At 50.5% G+C, this 18,751-nt stretch overlaps 1 protein-coding gene across 8 annotated transcripts in view; it reads left to right on the top strand.

Annotated features, from left to right (window-relative positions):
• CACNA1B (calcium voltage-gated channel subunit alpha1 B) overlaps positions 1-18,751 on the top strand; it is a 188,277-nt gene that overhangs the window by 131,503 nt on the left and 38,023 nt on the right. For all 8 annotated transcript variants that reach the window (XM_058693367.1, XM_058693364.1, XM_058693366.1 and 5 more), the window contains 10 exons: positions 220-349; positions 659-718; positions 2,096-2,202; positions 4,975-5,071; positions 6,679-6,839; positions 10,002-10,139; positions 10,919-11,120; positions 11,354-11,518; positions 11,822-11,932; positions 12,350-12,433. In XM_058693367.1, the coding sequence (XP_058549350.1) occupies positions 220-349; positions 659-718; positions 2,096-2,202; positions 4,975-5,071; positions 6,679-6,839; positions 10,002-10,139; positions 10,919-11,120; positions 11,354-11,518; positions 11,822-11,932; positions 12,350-12,433 (1,255 nt within the window). The remainder of the gene's footprint in view (positions 1-219; positions 350-658; positions 719-2,095; positions 2,203-4,974; positions 5,072-6,678; positions 6,840-10,001; positions 10,140-10,918; positions 11,121-11,353; positions 11,519-11,821; positions 11,933-12,349; positions 12,434-18,751) is intronic.

Raw genomic sequence — 18,751 nt, 5'->3', positions numbered from 1 at the left:
CGCTCTTCTTGGGACACCCTCTCAAGAGTCTGAGTCACCATCAGTCACCTGGCTGCTGTCTCCCAACACAGAGATACTTAGTAGAGCTCGTTCTGGTGTAACACCTTCTTTCAGGGAGAGACCAAGTACGTGCTCTGGTGCGGGGGGCGGGGGGGGGGGGTGTTGGTGGCCAGCCGGGCCCGTCTGTGGGCCTCTGGCGATTTGTGCTTTGCCCCACAGGCTCCGCCGCTTCTGCCATTACATCGTGACCATGCGGTACTTTGAGATGGTCATTCTTGTGGTCATCGCCCTGAGCAGCATTGCCCTGGCAGCCGAGGATCCTGTGCGGACAGACTCGCCCAGGAACAACGTGAGCACCTCATTCAGGCTGTGGAGGGGCTGGGAGGTGTCAGGGTCCTGTCTGCTCCCTCTAGGGGTGTGGGGTGAGGGTCTGGGGGCACCTCCTGGCCCAGCCCCAAGTTATAGACAGGAATAGTGAGGATATGCCCGGGGCCAGTGCCGCTGCCAAAGGGGGCTCCACCCACGACAGTGGCCCGCAGGACCCCTGGGCAAGGAGTTGTCTGCTCAGAGGCCTGGAGGAAAAACGTGTTCCCACTGAAATAGTCTTGGCTCAAGCTTTCAGCCTGGCCTTTGACAATAACCTTCCTGTTGGTTCCAGGCTCTGAAATACATGGACTACATTTTCACAGGCGTCTTTACCTTTGAGATGGTGATAAAGGTGAGATATGTAGTTGCCCTGGTGGCCCCAGGGCTTTGCTCATCCTCCCTCATGACTGAGATGCCACAGGGCCCCTGTAGCCGCTGTTGAGGGCTTGTGGTGGGTGTGCCCTGGGTGCGTGCTCAGTGAGAGAGTGCATGCACAGGTGTGTGGTGATGGGTGTTGTGGAAGGCAGAGGCCAGTTCATGAAAGATTCACCACAGCATTATCCCAGTTTGGGGAGAGCTCACCAGCATCATTCCTGTGTCTACCTCAATGCTAAGCAAGGGCTACAGGCTTCCGTGAATGTGCAGGTATGGGCTCAGCCCCACCCTCGGGGTTGTCTCATGATAGAGGAGGAGGGCCCATGACATCAGCCTGGGAAGAAGGGGAGCTTGGGGAGAGGGTGGAGGCCTGAACTCCCAAACATCATGGTGAGTGGGTGCCGAAGACTTGTGTAAAAGAATTCCAGGGGCGTCTGGGTGGCTCAGTCCGTTAAGCATCCGACACACGATTCAGTTCAGGTCATGATCTCATGGTCATGAGATGGAGCCCCACGTCTCCATCCATAAGATTCTCTCTCCCTCTTCCCGTGCTCCTGCCCTGCTTGCCTGAGCATGCGCATGTTGTCTTTCAAAAAATAAACAAATGAATGAATGAAATAAAAGAGCTGAAGTGTTTGATGTTCGATTAAGGACTGACCATTTCATTGTGATTGCTTCTGTCTCTCAGTATTGGCAGGCACTGCTCCCTTTTCGGTGTCTGACAGGTGGTGGTGCATGTGTTTGCACACACTGTGTTCAGCTGTGTTGCATGCACACACACACGCGTGCAGTCTTTGACTACAGTGCAGCTTCGGGTGTGCCTGTGACTTGGGTACTTCTGTGTGTGTGCATCTGCATATCACGCCTGCTTCTTCATTTCCTCTTATAAACTCCTGGTCGGGGGGAAGCATTTTTTTTTTTGTCATGCCATTTTATAGACACGGAAGCTGAGGTTTAGAGATATTAAGGTGCTTGCTGGAAATCACAGCTTTAGGAGTGGCAGCACCAGGTCCGTGTGAACCCCCAAAGCCCTTTCTCCTGCTGCAGAGAGCTGACCCTCTGAGGGTCTGGGTTGGGGCATGAGCTCCCTGGGGCTGTGCATTCCTGCAGCCCAGTGATGGGGGAAGGCGTCTCATTTTTAGGCTCCAAGGGGATAGGGGGCCCAGGGAAGATCTCAGCCAGTCATTACCAATGAGGGATATTTGGGTCAATGGCACTGAGGTTGAAAGGCCCCCTGAGGGCCTCAGAGGGTGTGACCTGAGTAGCATCTTTTCCCCAAATCCATGACTCTGCGGCCTGGCCCTGGTTTTCTTCCTGAAAGATTGTACACCTAATACGTGTTTCTCCTCTGAAGATGATTGATTTGGGACTGCTGCTGCACCCTGGGGCCTACTTCCGGGACCTGTGGAATATTCTGGACTTCATCGTGGTCAGTGGGGCCTTGGTGGCATTTGCCTTCTCGTAAGTACTGTGTCTCCTCTGGGTCTGGCTGGGCTGCAGTCCCCAGAGCTGTAATGAGTATGGGAATAAGGGAAGGAGGGGCCCCATTGGCCTGCGCGGGCTGTCTGTAGCTCCTGTCTACTTGGGGCTGGGCTTGTGTGGGGTTAAGAAGATCTCAAGGCCCACTTGGACCTACCACAGCTTGTGGTTCTGAGATTGTGCAGGCAGTCCTCTGGGTTATTCGGTGCCTGCCTGTCGGGTCCTTCAGAGCAACTACCTGCCCTGACCTTAGCTGCACCACTTGTTCAGCCAGAGCTGGGCGGTGGTGCTGGTGGGTGTCTTCCCCCGTTGGAGCGTTAGACCATTTTCTCTGACTCCATAGCAGGCAACACTCAGCCCTATTGTGGCTGGGCCCGGATTGGCTCAGATCCTGCATGGTAATGGGCATGGGATAGGTATGGGGGGCTTGGGTGGAGCTGTGGAGGAGATCCAGAGATTAGGAAGACCCCCAGTGATGCAGACACCGAGGGATGGTGTCTTCATCTTCTCTGAGCCCTTGGGGAGGGCGAGGCCTCCTCACTGACTCTCTTCTCTTTGTCTCTTCTTGCTGGACTCTCGGTAGGAGCTTCATGGGGTAATGCCTTCCCTCTGCCCCGTACTGCCCCACATCATAGCACAGCATGGCCCCTGGTGGGCCAGTTCACCACCATGCCTCACCTCTGCTCATCCTCCTCCACCGTCCAGGATGCATGCTGCCAGGAGCCATGTCCCCATGCCACATGTTCCTGCCTCACCTCCAGGGGCTGGGCTGGAAGCTGGGGCTGGGGCTGGGACTGGGGCTTGGCATGGCCAGTCCTTGGTGGGGAGGTGCCCCAAGTGAGTGCTGGAGGCTGAGGACATGGGCCCTGAGGGCAGTGAGGGCTCAGGGGGGAGCCGCTGCAACCATGGCTGCCAGGATGTCGGGCATCCTGAAATCCCTTCCCACGTCTCTTCTCCAGAAACAGGGCTTTCTTTCCTCTCTGTTCTCCACAACTGCCTCTGTGGGGGTCTTAGCCGGCTTTCTTTGTATATAAAGTGTCAGTGAGGGGCTTGGGAGTGACACAGGGGAAGGGGTACAATCCAGCTTGGTGGCCTCAGCAAGACAAAGGCTCTGAGCGGGCAGGAGAGAAACAGAACACAGAACACCCGAGGGCCGCCCCTGCAGAGAGCCCTCCCCCCCAGACAACCAAAGCAGGTGTCCCTCCCTTCTGCCTCCCTCAGGTGTCCACCCACCCACCCTGCCTCTTGTTCTCTCTGTGCTGGTCTTAGCAGGGCTGCTGGAGGAACCTCGTTTGGGATTGGGTGTCAGGAACGCTAGGGTATAGAAACACCCGACGTGGTGGTCTGGAGGCTGGGTTTTTCCCATCTGGAAGCTTGGTGTTTCAGAGAGAGTTTGATCTGGTTCTGGACCGTAGGCCCCAGCTGGGTCTTGAGAGATATAGGGGGCTGGGGCTCTCCAGCTCTCCTCAACCCACAGATCCTGCCTGGGCCTCGTAGCTCACTTCCCCTAGAGCTTGGCTGGAGTCCAGAGAAGACCACTGGTGGCCCTGCCCCCTCTCTTCATGTGCAGGCGCCTTGGGAGCTTGGAGAGAAGTGGCCTCTGAACAGGATGGAATAGGGCCCCCGGCCCTGAGTCCTCAACCACTGCTGAGCATGGAGTGTGGCCTTGCTTCTAAGAATCGCTTCCTTAGGAAGTCTGTGAAGGCCACTTGGGACACTACCCCTACCCTGCCCACCAGCCCTGGCTTTCGATTGGTAGGAGGGCCAGCCCCCAGAGTCTGACATTTCCTGGGGCCCTGGCAGCCTGAGAGAGCCACCTGGGTCTGCTCTGGCTTCCTGTGAGGGCTTCCTGATCAGGACTCACAGGTCCTGGATTTCCAGGCTTGCATCTGGTGCCTGGAATTTTTTCCTGACTTCCTGTCTTACCCCGCCCCCCCCCCCCCCCCCCCCACTGCCCCACTCCCTCAATCTTGGTTTTCTGGTCTGCTGCTCTCTTTGTCTCTGTGGCTTTTTCTCCCTCCCTCCCTCTCTGTTTCTTTCTCTTCCCTTTAGTATTTCTTTCTTTCTTTGTCCACCCCTTGCATTGCATTGTCCCTTGTATCACCTTTGTATTCATCTAACGTTTTCTTTTTCTTACTTTACTCCCCTCCTCCCCTCCCAGCACGCCTGTCCTCCCTCCCCTCTCCCCTTTCTGTCAGTTTTACCTCATCCGGAGGAGTGTGGGGGCAGCTGAGCGGGGACAGTCAGGGAGATCCAGACATGTTCCTCCCTACCTCCCTATACCAGGGCTGGAGAGCAAGAGAAACCAGCTCTTCCAGAAGGCTCTCGCACTAATGGCGTGTAGGTTTCCATGGGCTGGCCCAGGCTAGGTCTGCAGTCCTGGGGCCAGCCCCCTTCTGTCCTCTTTATTTCCATTGCCGGTCTTAGCATGGTGGCCAGAGGAAGCTGGTCTAGGGGAGTGCTGGGGTAGCAGTGGCCGACGTGGTGTGGGAGAATGCCTTCTTTCCTGCTGGAAACCCAGCATTCCCTTACACCAGGTACTGCTGACCCAGCCCTGGCCCTCATCTGCTCAGATGAGGGCTTTGCCATGCAACCTGTAGGAGGAGATGCAGAGGCCTCGCTGTTCCTGAGTGTTTGCCCTGGGGCCTAAGGCAAAATGCTCAGGAGAGCCTAACCCAGACCCCAGTAGGCTTTGTGGAATCTGAGCATGAGTGTGCATCCTGCCTGTCTGCATGTGTGGCTTCTCCCTTCTAGAGGATCCAAAGGGAAAGACATCAACACCATCAAGTCCCTGAGAGTCCTGCGCGTCCTGCGGCCCCTCAAGACCATAAAACGGCTGCCTAAGCTTAAGGTGAGAGTGTGGGTTTGGGGCTTGAGGAGTGTGCAGAGCTGTGTATACACGTGTGTATGGATGTGCACGTACATGTGAGTGTAGGTCTAGACGTACGTGTGTGGGTATTGTGCACATATGTACATATAGTTATGCTTGTGAGTGTGTGCACGTGGGTGCATAGATGTGAGTGCATGTGTGTGTTGTGTGTACAAGGTTGCACTGCATGTGGGTGTGCACACGCATGTGTGTGGTGTGCACATGAATGTGTGAGTGCACGTGTGCATGTAGGAGTAACCCTGTCTGGCTGCAGCTTCCACGTGGGGTGGGATGAGAGCGCTGAGGGAGGGCCCCTACTTGTGTTCTCAGATGGTGCGTTGTGTGAGCGGGTCAGGCTCTCTCAGTTCCGCGACTCGCCCGCAAGGAACGCTTAGTGTCAGTAGTGTTCTGTAAGGCTCTTCTTCCTCAAGCCGGCAGCAGACACGGTACAGGGAAGAAGGGGCTGCCGAGAGAAGCGGAGGGTCCCGGGGGACATGCAGGGAGGTAGGGGCTCTTGAGAAGTGGTTACTGGGCTTGGCCCTGAGGATGGGTGTGGCTGAGGTTCCGGATAAAGGAAAGAGTATGGACCCGAACATCTGGGGAGTTGTGTTAAAGTATGATAGTCACTGAGCTTCTTCCTCACTGTGAAGAATGCTTTGGATGCTTAAACTCATTTAATCCCACAGAACTGTGTAGTACAGTGTTGTAAGCAGCGTGCGGATGTAACCCTTGCAGGCCTGAAGCAGTGTGGGGGTTGCAGAAGGCAGTTTGCTTGTGAAGGGGTGGACTGGGGCGGGGGGTGGCTTGAAGGCGGCCAAAGGCCCTCTGTGTCAAGCAGGGACCTGGACCCGGCCTGGGGGGTCAGGGGTGTCATGGACACCATGGAAGTGGGCAGTGGCTGCACTTGCTGAGGCAGCTGCTGGTGTCTGGACTGTGCCAGGCAGTGTCTTGAGGGATGGTTGTGGGTCTGCCTTTTTGCACAGCTGGAGCAGGGTGGGGGGAGTCTCCTCAGCTCTGAGAAATAGGGAGCAGGGCCAGGGTCAGCAGTACGGGGCATTCAGGGAAAGCCGAGCTTCTGGGTGGGGAAGAATCTGAGAAAAAGCTCTGGCGGTGGCAGTAACAGATGACAGAGTCACCTCTGGGCCATACCAAAACACGCCAGAAGTCTCTGTCTTGGAGCTGGCCACAGCGTTGTTGCCTCTCTGCCCCATTTTGGCTCCCACCCGTGGGCAAAGTATGACCCACTGGCAGGCCGGGGTGCAGGAGCAGGGTCTGGCCGTATCCCCGTCCACACTCCTTTCCCTCCCTGTCAGCCACCCCTGGCACACGCTGGCCTGGGCTCCAGGTTGTCCTCATTTACGTAGCCTGACCCAGGCTTCCACCACCAGCTTCCCGTCAGGGTCCAGCCCGTCTGCCCAGGCCACCTCCTCTAGCACCTCCTGCCCGCTCATCCCGTCCTGGGAGAGGCGGTGGCAGGCAGCTTCCTGTGTTAAGTCAGTGGGCAGCAGTTCCCTCCATGATTATGGCCTCGACGGTCCTCGGGTACGGGGAGGCCCGGAGGTTCTGAGTTGAGCTCTCTTCCCCTCCAGGCCGTGTTTGACTGTGTGGTGAACTCCCTGAAGAACGTCCTTAACATCCTGGTTGTCTATATGCTCTTCATGTTCATATTTGCTGTCATTGCGGTGCAGCTCTTCAAAGGGAAGTTTTTCTACTGCACGGATGAGTCCAAGGGGCTGGAGAGGGACTGCCGGTAAGTCAGGCAGGGCTGGGAGTGGGGAGCCCAGTGAGGGCTCTGGGAGGAGCCTGCTTGGGGTCCACCAGAGAGCTGGGGGTGTGCCTCTGTCCCCAGGGTCACACTGGGACTTCTGGCTCATTTTCCTCAGCAGAGCTGGGGACCAGGCACTTCTGAGGGACATGCTCTTCCTGCCCATAGACATCAGGGAGCACATGGTGGGGGGAGGGGGGGGGCTTACTGGGGTGTTGCTTGAGGGCTCTGCAAATCTTGGAGCTCTAGGCTAGACTCTAGGATCAGAGGGGCTGCCCTATGCCTGGAGCTGCTTTCACCATCACTGCGAGGCCTCAGGCCTCTCTGGACCCGGCCCCACTCCAGAGCAAACAGGAGAGATGGCCTCAGGGAGGAACTAGGGGAAATGGAGGCGGGTGCTGGTGCAGGTGCTGAGCAAGGTGGTGTGGGCGGCTGCTTCTCCAGCCACAGGCAATGGCCCCAGCTGCCTCTGTTCATGTAATATTCTCTCGTGTAGATACACCACCACGAATTTACCCACTCTGTGACTGATGGGCATGGGGGGTGTTTCCAGTCTGAGGCTCTTGTGAGCAGTGCTGTTGTGATTGTCCCAGTATGTGTCTGCTGGGAAGCACACACATGCAGTTCTAGGAGGTGTGCACACCTGGGAGTGAGATTGCAGGGTCGTGCACTGTGCTTGTGTTCAGCTTCTGCCGGTGCTGCCAGATAGGTGTGTAAAATCGCACTCCTGCCACATGGCTGAGAGCTCCAGTACTGTGCACCGGGGGGTTCTTGGTGTGTTGCATGTTTGGATCTGTAGCCTTTCTCATGTTGGGCTGGTGGCATTTCTCTGTGGTTTAATTTGGGCTGGGTGCCTCACCAGGTGATTGACCACTCCAGTATCCCTGGAAAGGGTCTATGCAAGCCCTTGCCTGTTTTCCCGTATGGATGTCTTTCACTTTCTGATTGATTTGTAGGAATTTTGTGAAGTCCTGGATAGGCATCCATTGCCAGATCTATGGATTATGTCTTCAAGGTCTTAGGGACGCCTGGGTGGCTCAGTTAGTTAAGTGTCCGATTTGATTTCGGCTCAGGTCATGATCTCACGGTTCGTGGGGTCGCGCCCTGCTGTATGCTGTACAGCCCTCAGGCTGTACGCTGACAGTGCAGAGCCTGCCTGGGATTCTCTCTCCCTCTCTCTCTGCCCCTGCCCCACTCACACATGTGTGTGCATGCACGCGTGCTCTCTCTCTCAAAAGAAATAAACATTTGAAAATTAAAAAGTAAAATAAAAATAAAAACTAACACAACGTCTTGATTGTAATATAGTCCAATTTATCTCTCTTATGTTTGATACTCTTTGTATCCTTTTCAGAAAATCTATACAAAGGTCAGGGAAATGTCCTGGTATGTTTTCCTCTAAAAGTTTTAGTTTCGTGTTTGACATGGAGATCTGTGATCTATCTGGAGTTGACTTTGTGTGTTAGGTGAGGTATGGATAAAAATAAATTTTTCTGTAGATGGATATCCAGTTGACCCAGCACCATTTACCTGAAAAGACCATCCTTTCCGCATTCAGTGATATCCTTTGTTTTTACTGAGATAACAATTCTTACAAATCATCCATTGAAAGTGAACAACTCAGTGACTTTTAGTATATTCACAGATGTTTGCAACCACCACCATAGTCAATTTTAGAACACTTTCATAAGTTAAAAAAAAAAAAAAACACAAAAAACCCCGTACCCTTTACTACCCACTAGCTCCCCATCTCCAACCCTAAGCAACCATGGATCTATTTTTTTCCTCTTTAGTTTTCCGTGTTCTGGATGTTTCATGTAAATGGAATCATAAATATGTGGTCTTTGGTGTCTCATCTCTTTCCTTTACCGTCATGTTTTTGAGGTCACCCGTGCTGGAGTGTGTGTCAGAACTTCACTCCCTCTTGTGGTTGGATCTGATTCCGCTCTGCAGATAGATATGCTGCATTTTATTTATTCATTCATCTGTTGATGGACATTTGGGTGTTTCCATCTTTTGGCTATTGTCATTAATGCTTCTGTGAACATGTGTACAAAGTTTTTGTGTGGACAGATGTTTTATTTATTTATCTTTTAACGTTTATTTATTTTTGAGAGAGAGACACACACACACAGCGTGAGCAGGGGAGGAGCAGTGGGAGAGGGAGACACAGAATCCAAAGCAGGCTCCAGGCTCTGAGCTGTCAGCATAGAGCCCGATGCGGGGCTCGAACCCACAAACCATGAGATCATGACCTGAGACGACATCTGCCACTCAACTGACTGAGCCACCCAGGCGCCTCTCATTTCTTTTGAGTGTATACTTAACAGTGGAATTGATAGGTCATGTGGTAAATCTGTTTACCAGTTTCAGGGACTGACAGACTTCCAGTATGACTGACCCATTTTATATTCCTACCAGCAGTGTGGGAGAGTTCTGATTTCTCCATATCCTTGCCAACACTTGTTATTGTCCTTTTTAAAAATTTAATTATAGCCATGCTAGTGGGTATAAAGTGATATCTCAATTCAGTTTTCATTTGCATTTCCCTGATGACTCATCATGTTGAACATCTTTTCATGTGCTTATTGGCCATTTGTGTATCTCCTTCGGAGAAATGTCTGTTCAGATCTTTATCCATTTTTTAATTGGGTTATTTGTCTTTTTTGTAACTGATTATAATAGTTCTTTATATATTCTAGATTCAGGTCCTGTCAGAGAGAGGATTTTCAAATATTTGGTCCCATTCTGTGTGTTGATGATGTCTTTCAAGCACAAAAGCTTTACATTTTCATGAGGTCCAATTTATCTACTTTTTTCTTTTATTGCTCCTAATTTTGGTATCATATCTAGCAATCCTTTCCCAAATCTTACAACCCCTTGTGTTTTCTTCTAACAGTTTTCTAGCGTTAGCTCTTACCTTTAGGTCTTTGATCCTTTTTGAGTTGGATTTTGGACATGGAGTGAGGTAGGGGTCCAACTTCCTTCTTTTGCAAGTGGATACCCAGTTGTCCCAGCACCATCTGTTGATGGTGTTTCCCTCCATTGGGTGGGCAGCCCTTTCAAAAATCAGTTGGCCATAGACAAAAGGGTTTATTTGGATCCTTTGTGTTTATCCTCTAACCTCCTCTACATTCTCATCTCCAGGGGTCAGTATTTGGATTATGAGAAGGAGGAAGTGGAAGCTCAACCACGGCAGTGGAAGAAATACGATTTTCACTATGACAACGTGCTCTGGGCTCTGCTGACACTGTTCACAGTGTCCACGGGAGAAGGGTGGCCCATGTGAGTGTTCATATGGTTCATTGTGTTTGATCAGGCTAGAGTAGAGGGGCGACTCGGACAGGGAGTCCCATACTCTGCATCTGTTTGTGTTTTAGTCACTCAGTAAATACCCCATAGGCTCTTGTATCTACCAGGTAAGACATAGCTCTGCCTTCCAGGAGTGGGGTGGCCTGGGAAGAGGAGGAGATTAAACCAAAGCACACAGCATAGTGATTTCCTGAAAGTCCTTTTTGAGTAGCTGAAGGTCAGAAGTGAATGGGCTATTCAGCATCTCCCTGTGCTACTCCTCTGGCCTCAGTTAAGGGTAGACAGAAGGATGTATGTGTTCAGTTGCCACACTGGATAACAGGGAGGACCACCACTCAGAAGGTGGGATCAATGCTCTGACAGGTGGCCCAGGGCTTTCCAAAGGCAGGTGAGGCTGGGTATGAGCTGGTGAGCTGGGCATGAGCAGGCGTGAGCCGGGAGTGAGCAGGGCAGGGCACGACTCCTGGGCCTCCACCTCTCCTGGGGTTAGGACATTAGGCACTGGAGACCTCCCCTTGGTGGCTCTCCAACAGTCCTGAGTACAAACCCCATCAGTAAGGTAGCCCACCTCCAGGAGGTTGCAGTCCTGGGGGGTGGGGTGGGACAGGCTTTGGCCTGCCATGTTGAGCCTCCTTTTCTCTTGCCATGTCTGGGCTCAGGTATGGAAGCCTCACCTGTGATACAGGTCTTGACTTCCCCATGGGTCTGTACTCAGGGGTCCCCCTGACTCTTGGTGTTTGCTCTTGACACAGGGTCCTGAAACACTCTGTGGATGCCACCTACGAGGAGCAGGGCCCAAGCCCCGGGTACCGCATGGAGCTATCCATCTTCTATGTGGTCTACTTTGTGGTCTTCCCCTTCTTCTTTGTCAATATCTTTGTGGCCTTGATTATCATCACCTTCCAGGAGCAGGGGGACAAGGTGATGTCTGAGTGCAGCCTGGAGAAGAACGAGGTGGGTGGCTCCCTCTTCTGTCCCCTGTGCATATGTACAGTGGACACTCTGCTGGGCTCGCTTGATGGGCAGCATGGGCAGGACCACTGGAAGCCAGTACAGCACAGAGAGAGACTGAGTGTGGGTGGTCAGGGCTGCCTGTGAGGATGAAGGAGACAGGCGTGGGTGCAGTGGGTGTTACAGTGTGGAGTTCTCCCCAGACAAGTTCTCAGTGCTCCTTTCTTTCCACACAGAGGGCTTGCATTGACTTTGCCATCAGCGCCAAGCCCCTGACACGGTACATGCCCCAGGACAAGCAGTCGTTCCAGTACAAGACGTGGACGTTTGTCGTGTCTCCGCCCTTTGAGTACTTCATCATGGCCATGATTGCCCTCAACACGGTGGTGCTGATGATGAAGGTGTGCGGGCCCAGTACGGGGGCAGTGGGTGGCAGCTGGGTGTGAGAGAACTGTAGTTACATTTGACCATGTCCTGGTCAGCATGGGCTGCCTATGGAAGCCAGCGCCATAGGTTGCGCATGGGCTGAGTTGGTGAGAATGTCCTAGGAGGAGACAGGGGGAGAGCAGGATGGGGTGTCCGTGTGCTGGGCAGGCATGCAGTTCTCTCTGCATGCAGTGCTCTGGCAGAAGGTCAGGGTGATCCCTGGTGGGGTGTCTTGGGGCAGTGGAACCTATGGCCAATGGCACTCATTCCCCGTGCAGTTCTACAATGCACCCTATGAATACGAGCTGATGTTGAAATGCCTGAACATTGTGTTCACATCCATGTTCTCCATGGAATGCGTGCTGAAGATCATCGCCTTTGGGGTGCTGGTAGGTGCCTTGACTCCCTCTTGGCCTCTTGGTGGTCTGCATTGTGGCTCCCCATCTGTAGGGAGACCTGCAGAGACTTACAGTATGGAGCTGGGAATCCCCCAAGCCCCCAGAGGAAATGTGACCTTGTAGGGGCGCTGAGGAAGGGGCTGCTCTAATGCTCTCAGCTGCCTGAGCTCTGCCCCCAGCTCAGTTCCTGGAGACAGATGGAGCCAGATTCCTCCTCTCTGGACTCACAGCTCTCAGTCTGCACCTGCCCAGGCCCACAGGTGTTTACTTACCCAGCTGTGGTGTCCCACCTGGGGTGGCCCATCTGTCCCTTTGACCCTTTCTTGATTAGGAGCCACGTCTTGCAACTCCTTGCCTGGCAGAAACCCTCACCAGCCACTAGCAGTAACTGCTCTTTTTTCTCTCTAGAACTATTTCAGAGATGCCTGGAATGTCTTTGACTTTGTCACTGTGTTGGGAAGTATTACTGATATTTTAGTAACAGAGATTGCGGTAAGTAGCATTTCCTGTCCCTCCTCGAGGGCCCCAGCGTGATTTCCTTCTAGGTGGTGCTCCCTCAGTGTGCCTCCAGGTCCTAAGTGTTAGCTCCTCTTCTCTTGCTAGAGTTCCCCAGGAGCCCCTGGAAAGAAGGAGTCTCCTCTCCAGAGGTGGAGTTGGGGACTGAGGACTGATTGAAAAAAATGCTTTTTCTTGGATAAGAAAGTGGTTCCCAAAAGGTCTTCCAGTTTGGTGGCCTGAGAGCCACCTGGGAGCTCCATGGTAACAACTGACCAGGAAGACAAGAGTCTTTTAAATCTGTGTGTGTCTAACAAATCTAACAATTTGGCACCAAAATTACATAAAGTAAAATCAACAAGAATATAGGATATTTTAAAATACCAGGTTTGTTTTACATGTTTGTACGTGTGTGTATAAATAAAACTAGACAATCTCATTCATGTTAAACATGCATGGATTATATGTAAAAACTGACCAAGTGCTAGAATATAAACTTGTCTCAACAAATTTCAAAGAATCTGAATCATAAAGCAATATTCTTTGAGTACAGTGCTTTCTCTTAGAATTAAATGGCAAAAAATCTCATCTCTGTCTTATGTTGAATTCTCTAGGAGCATCACCTGAGATGGGGTGCTTGTACAAATCATTTCTTAGGAAGTAGTCCCAGGCAAAACCATTAGAGAGTGGATTGGAAAACTGATGGGTAAGAGAAGGAGGACCAGAAATGTATCTGGAGCCAAGTTGGGGGTGAATTTGGCTCATCCCTCACTGGGGGTGGTCGCACTTCAGAGCTGCAAACCTCTTCCTCTGTACCTGTTAGTGCTCAGCTAAGGGCTACAGCTGGAGGTGTTAATGGTCAGACACCTCCGGCCCTTCTGAGTATACCCCGTGTGCAGGCAAAGCAAGCTCTGGCACCTGCCGGGGGTGCAGGAATGTCAGATTCCATGGTAACAGGGCCACACGGTGCCTGTTCAGTGGTAACAAGTGTCTGCTGTGCCACCCTGGCTCTGCTCAACTCTTGTACACACCTCACACTGGGTTTACTTCACTCATTCTTCAGGATGGTGCTGGTCACCATCTCTGGAAGAAGAGGGTTGGTAACCAGCTGGAGTTGATCTGAGTTAAGTTGATGTTCATTAACTCATTCTTCCTCTGACCCTTTTGAGGTCCCCTGAATGGTGGCCATCTGCTGCTCTGGTTGCTGCCCTGGTAGGTGGCCCACACTGCCATCCACTGTAACCTAAGTCCCTGCTTGCCATACTTGTGCTCCAGCTGCTGTGGTAGTCCAGTCATAGTTAAGACTGGTCATAGAAACACCTAGAAAGGCCCCAGTGAACCTCCTGATGTCCAGATAGACTTCTTCCTGCCCCTATGTACTGGTAGCTCTGCCCTTCTCAATAACCAGCATATGGGGCACCTGGGCAGCTCAGTCAGGTAAGTGTCTAACTCTTGATTTCTGCTCAGGTGATGATCTCACAGTTGTGAGATCAGTCCCTGAGTTGGGCTCAGTGCGGTGTGTGGAGCCTGCTTGGGATTCTCTCTCTCTCTCTCTCTCTCTCTCTCTCTCTCTCTCTCTCTCTCTCTCCCCCCCCCCTTCCCTGTTCTCTCTGTCTCAAAAAGTAAACAAACAAACAAGCAAACATAAAACAAAGAATAACCAGCATCAAATACCCTGGCCAGTATGGAAACTATGCTCTGCCTGTTGTTCTTAAGGCATGTTCCACAGTGGAAGCTTTCCCTACTCCTTGAGCCAGGACCTCTAGATTTGCCATACCTAAACTTGGGGAGAGGGAGCACAAAGTCTGCCTTCAGTAGCTGGAGTGACACTGAGAGGGGCTACCCCGACTTCTACCCCTTGCTTCCTGGGTCTGGGCATTTTACCAGTTGGGCACCCAGTACCATCTCTTGGCCATCAGTTCATCTTAAAGGACAACATCCCAACCCCATGAGGTATATAGCACCAAGCCAGCATTTAATCTGTGCCTTTAAGCGTCTGTTTCAACATTTTATCAGGTTAGCATCTCCTGAATGATGTTGAATATGATATGGATCCTGAGTCATGTGTCCTTTGTAGCTCCTGTGCTTATGCTGAGCTGATGTTATGTGGAATCCCATGTTGATGAATCTCTGATACTAGCGTAGGCCAAGGTATTCCGTCAGCAAAGATGAACCCACACCCAGGATATAAGTGATCCCACTTGAGATAAATCACTGCCGTTTCCAGGTGAAAGGATTCCCATGTAAGCAACTTAGTACCAAGGGGCTGATTGACAGCCTGAAGTGTGGTACACTGTAAAGGCCTAGCTGACTTCTGCTCATAGCAGGCTGGATGTTCAGCCAGCGGCCATGGCTGGATCAGCTTTGTTGAGAGGTAGCCCAGCTGGGTGGCTCAGGCACAGCCTTCATCTCAGCCACCACAGTCACTTCATTCATGGATCTACTGTATAAACACTGGGGCTCGTGAGGATGGAGGCTGGCTGTTACTGGTTGGACAAACCATCTCAGGAGCTGGTTCTTAGTGCCCCTACAGCCGTGGATGCTCTGGTGGACCTGGTTGTGTATTACAAGGACCTGCACGTCACGTACATTCCCCAGGCCCATCCAGCCTTTTCCCAAACTTTGTTCTTTCTGGAGTCCTGACAAGGCTTTGGCTCTTGCCAGAGGTCCTGTAGTCCATACCACAGGCAACTTCTTTCTCCATAGACACCATGGCTGATGAGGTACCCAAGGCACCACCCAGAGCTCTGCTTCACCACTGCCTTTAAGGTTGTCTCTGTGTGGGACTCTACTGAGGCTGCACCAATTTATTGAGCCAACTGCTCCATAAATCAGGTTGGCTATAGTGATCATCCCATGATTCACTGGGGTCAGGGTGAGCTTAGGAAGACAGAGTTGCAGCAAAGGTGAGATGTCTGAGGCACTGGGCCACCTGTCGTATGACTGTGCCCTCTAGACATGCTTGGGTTCGGCCCTGGATGCAGCACTTCTGTCATATGCAGGATTGATGGCGGGCCTGCTACATACACTCATAAGGAGAAGCTTTGGTACCATAGGCACTGTTGTTTCATGGTCAGATGCAGTCTCCACCCAGGGCCCAGTATCCAGGAGTAGCCCTCTCATTGGTGATGTCTGTAGCAGATGACATGGCCTTGTTCCAGAATCCTAGGTCTTTGCATTGGCTTTTCTATGTAGGCTTTCCAGGGACTCCACACGGTGTCTTTATCTACCACAGATACCCCAGCACTGTGGAATCTGTTGCATTTTATGGCCCAAGGTATAGTGCTCCTGGTACTGCAGCATGGATCTGCTAGAGACCCCTCTCTTGCTCTGAAATCTCTCAAAGCCGGCAGCTTTGTGTCACCTGATAAATAGGTCACAACAGTATTTCCTTTGTGGTAAATGCCATCTCTGAAACCCAAGGAAGCCTATGAGAAGTAGGAAGTGTGAGGTGTGATAACTGATTTGTCTTTTACCTTGGGATCCATGTCCTGACATGGCTCATACCACTGATTATAGTAGTCTTATGTGTTAGGTTTCCACCTAAAATATAAGGAAAGATTATTCCAATCCTAAACAAATTCTTCCAGTGAATAGAAAAAGAGTGAACGTTCCCTATTTGTATGAGACTAGTACAATCTTGATACGAAAACTTTTTAATTGAGTATAATATAGGAAGATCATAATCCACACTCATTAATGTGGATACAGACACATCAGAAAGTCTAATTTACATTAACAGATCAAAGGACACTGTTAATGTGATTCTGTCTTGGCTCCAGAGAAGATGTACGGTAAAACTCAAATTGTATTCATAATAGAAATTATTGGTAATCTAGGAATTACTGACTTGATGAAGAGAATTTACCAAAAAATCCTATGCAAACATCATATAATGGTTAAATTTGGAAACAATTCCCTTTAAAATCAGAGAAGGGCAATGATATCTGTAAGCACTACTTCTTTTCAACATTGAACTTCAGGTCCTGGTCAGTTAAATAAATTGAATGTTAGCTCCACGAAGACAGAGGTTTTTGCCTGTTTGGTTCACTGCCATATTCCAGGACTTAGAATTCCAGGACTTGTGGAATGAATAAGACAAGAAAAATAAATAAAATGTCTAAGTATTAGAACAGGAATAGGCAAAGCTGTCATTATTCCCAGATAACATTATTAGCTATTGATGAAATCTGGAAAAATGTAACACTGATAAAGAGTGTTTAGGATGGTTGCTGAGTAGATTACCTGAGTGAGTAGTTGACTGCATGCCATTACAGCATTAGCAGTCCTGACAGTAAACCTAACAGCATACATACGCAAGGTCTATGTATGGAAAAGTGCTAAACCTCAGTGAAAGATAGTAAAGAAGACTTAAGTAGATGGTGTTCTATTGCACAGTAAATAATTAGTGTCAATCTCAGAGATAATTTTGTCCAGATTGATGTGTAGGTTCAATGTAATTTTGATAAAAATACCACTGATTTTTTTTTGTTTGTTTGTTTTGGAAATTGACAACTTGCTTATAAAACTCATCAGAGAGAGCAAAGGCACCCAAATACTCAAGATATGTAAGAAGCAGAAGGTGCTGCTGCAGCTGTGGGGTGGGGGTACAGTTCCCATCAATGATAAGACTTATTATAAAGCGAGAACATTAAGAATATGGGGCTGACACAGGGATAGTAAATAAGCCAATGGACAGAATCAAGAGTTTAGAATCAAAATCACTCATGTATGAAAACTTGATGTATGACCCTGTTACTTTAATGGGGAGACAGTTCAATAATTGATGTGGGTATAATGACTATCCATATCAGGAAAACCAGAAATTGAATCTTCACACCATTTACAGAAAAAAAAAAATCTATTTCAAATGGATGAAAATACTTAAATACAACAGGGAAAACTTTAAAACTCTTAGAAGAAAATACAGGAGATTATCTTTAAGACCTTGGGATAGGGACTGTTTGCATAAGCAAAATATACGAAGCACCAGCCATAACTGAAAAAATTTTTCTATAAAATAAAAAGTTTCTGTTTATCAAAAGAAGAAAGGACAGTCCATTAACAGGGAGGGGTTGTTTGCATCACATTCCTTCATTTATCCGTTATAAATATTTATGCACTGCCTGTCATGTGCTAAGAAGTATTCTAAGTGCAGGGACAAAAGATGAAAATCTCTGCTCTTCTGGAGTTTCGTTCCATTGAGAAAGACATGGGTTTTAGACCACAATAGGCCCTGGGAGAAGGCACAGCAGAGAAGGGGTATGAGACATGGCAGGGGTGGGGGTGGTTCCAGGCTTTGATGGCTATGTGTCCAGACAAGATGTCACTGAGATGATGACTTCCAAGCAGAGATGTCTGGGTTTGTGAGGGAGCTGAGCAGGGGACGTCGGGGAGCAACACCAAGCCCTGTACCCACCCTGTGCCTGCACTCACAAGGGAGGACGTGGGCACACTGCCACAGCAGCAGCGTGGACAGAGGAGATGGGGGGCAGGGAAGACCTTGCAGCTGGAGTAAATTTTGGTTTATGTTGTGAGTGAGTAGGAGGATTTGGAGGGTTTTGTGAAGAGGAGTGACATGATTTGGCTTTTTAGACCAGACCTCTGGCTGCTCTGTTGAGGACACAGTGCAGGGCACAAGCAGAAGCAGCTAGACAACTTAGGGCTGTCTTCGTTTGGGCTCTCCCAGGTGGACCCCAAGACAGGTGATCCCCAGGAATTCCAGGGGAGTGATGGAGTGGGCCAGGGAAGGGAGACATCCAATACAAGGTGCTATGAAGTCAGTTAGCATTGTGGGTCCTTAATGGGGAGCTCTAAGCCTTAGTTACCCCAGCAAGTGCAAGTGACTGGGGTATTTTTCACCAAGTGCTGTCTGCCACTGGTTGAAGGCTGGTGGCAGGAGGGGGAGAATTCTCAGGAAAAATAGATGTAGATGCTGACAACTGAGTATCAGCCCTGTGGGGATGAGTGCCATGAGCATCACTGCAGAGAGCCCAGCAGAGGGACTGGGTGTTTGGGCTAAGGCGAGAGACCGTCATTCGGGATGTATTTTCCGGGAGAGCTGTAGATGGACCAAATGTGGGTGTGACAGTTGAGGCAAGAATGACATCAAAGTCTGAGCACTTGGAAAATGGGTTGTCATTAATGAGAATGGAAAAGAATGTGGGTGGAACAGGTTTGTTGTGGACAGTCAGGATGCAATTTGTGCATGTTAGATTTGAGTTGCCTGGTGGCCTTCTCAAAGGAATTGTCCAAAAGGTAGTTGGACAGATGGGCCTGGAGTTTGGAGGAGAGATTCATGCCAGTGGCGTAAGA

This window comes from Neofelis nebulosa, chromosome 12, assembly GCF_028018385.1.
Source record: "Neofelis nebulosa isolate mNeoNeb1 chromosome 12, mNeoNeb1.pri, whole genome shotgun sequence".
Classification (NCBI taxonomy): Eukaryota; Metazoa; Chordata; class Mammalia; order Carnivora; family Felidae; genus Neofelis; species Neofelis nebulosa.
The sequence above is the reverse complement of the archived record's forward strand: the minus strand, read 5'-3'. Positions and strand labels throughout refer to the sequence as shown.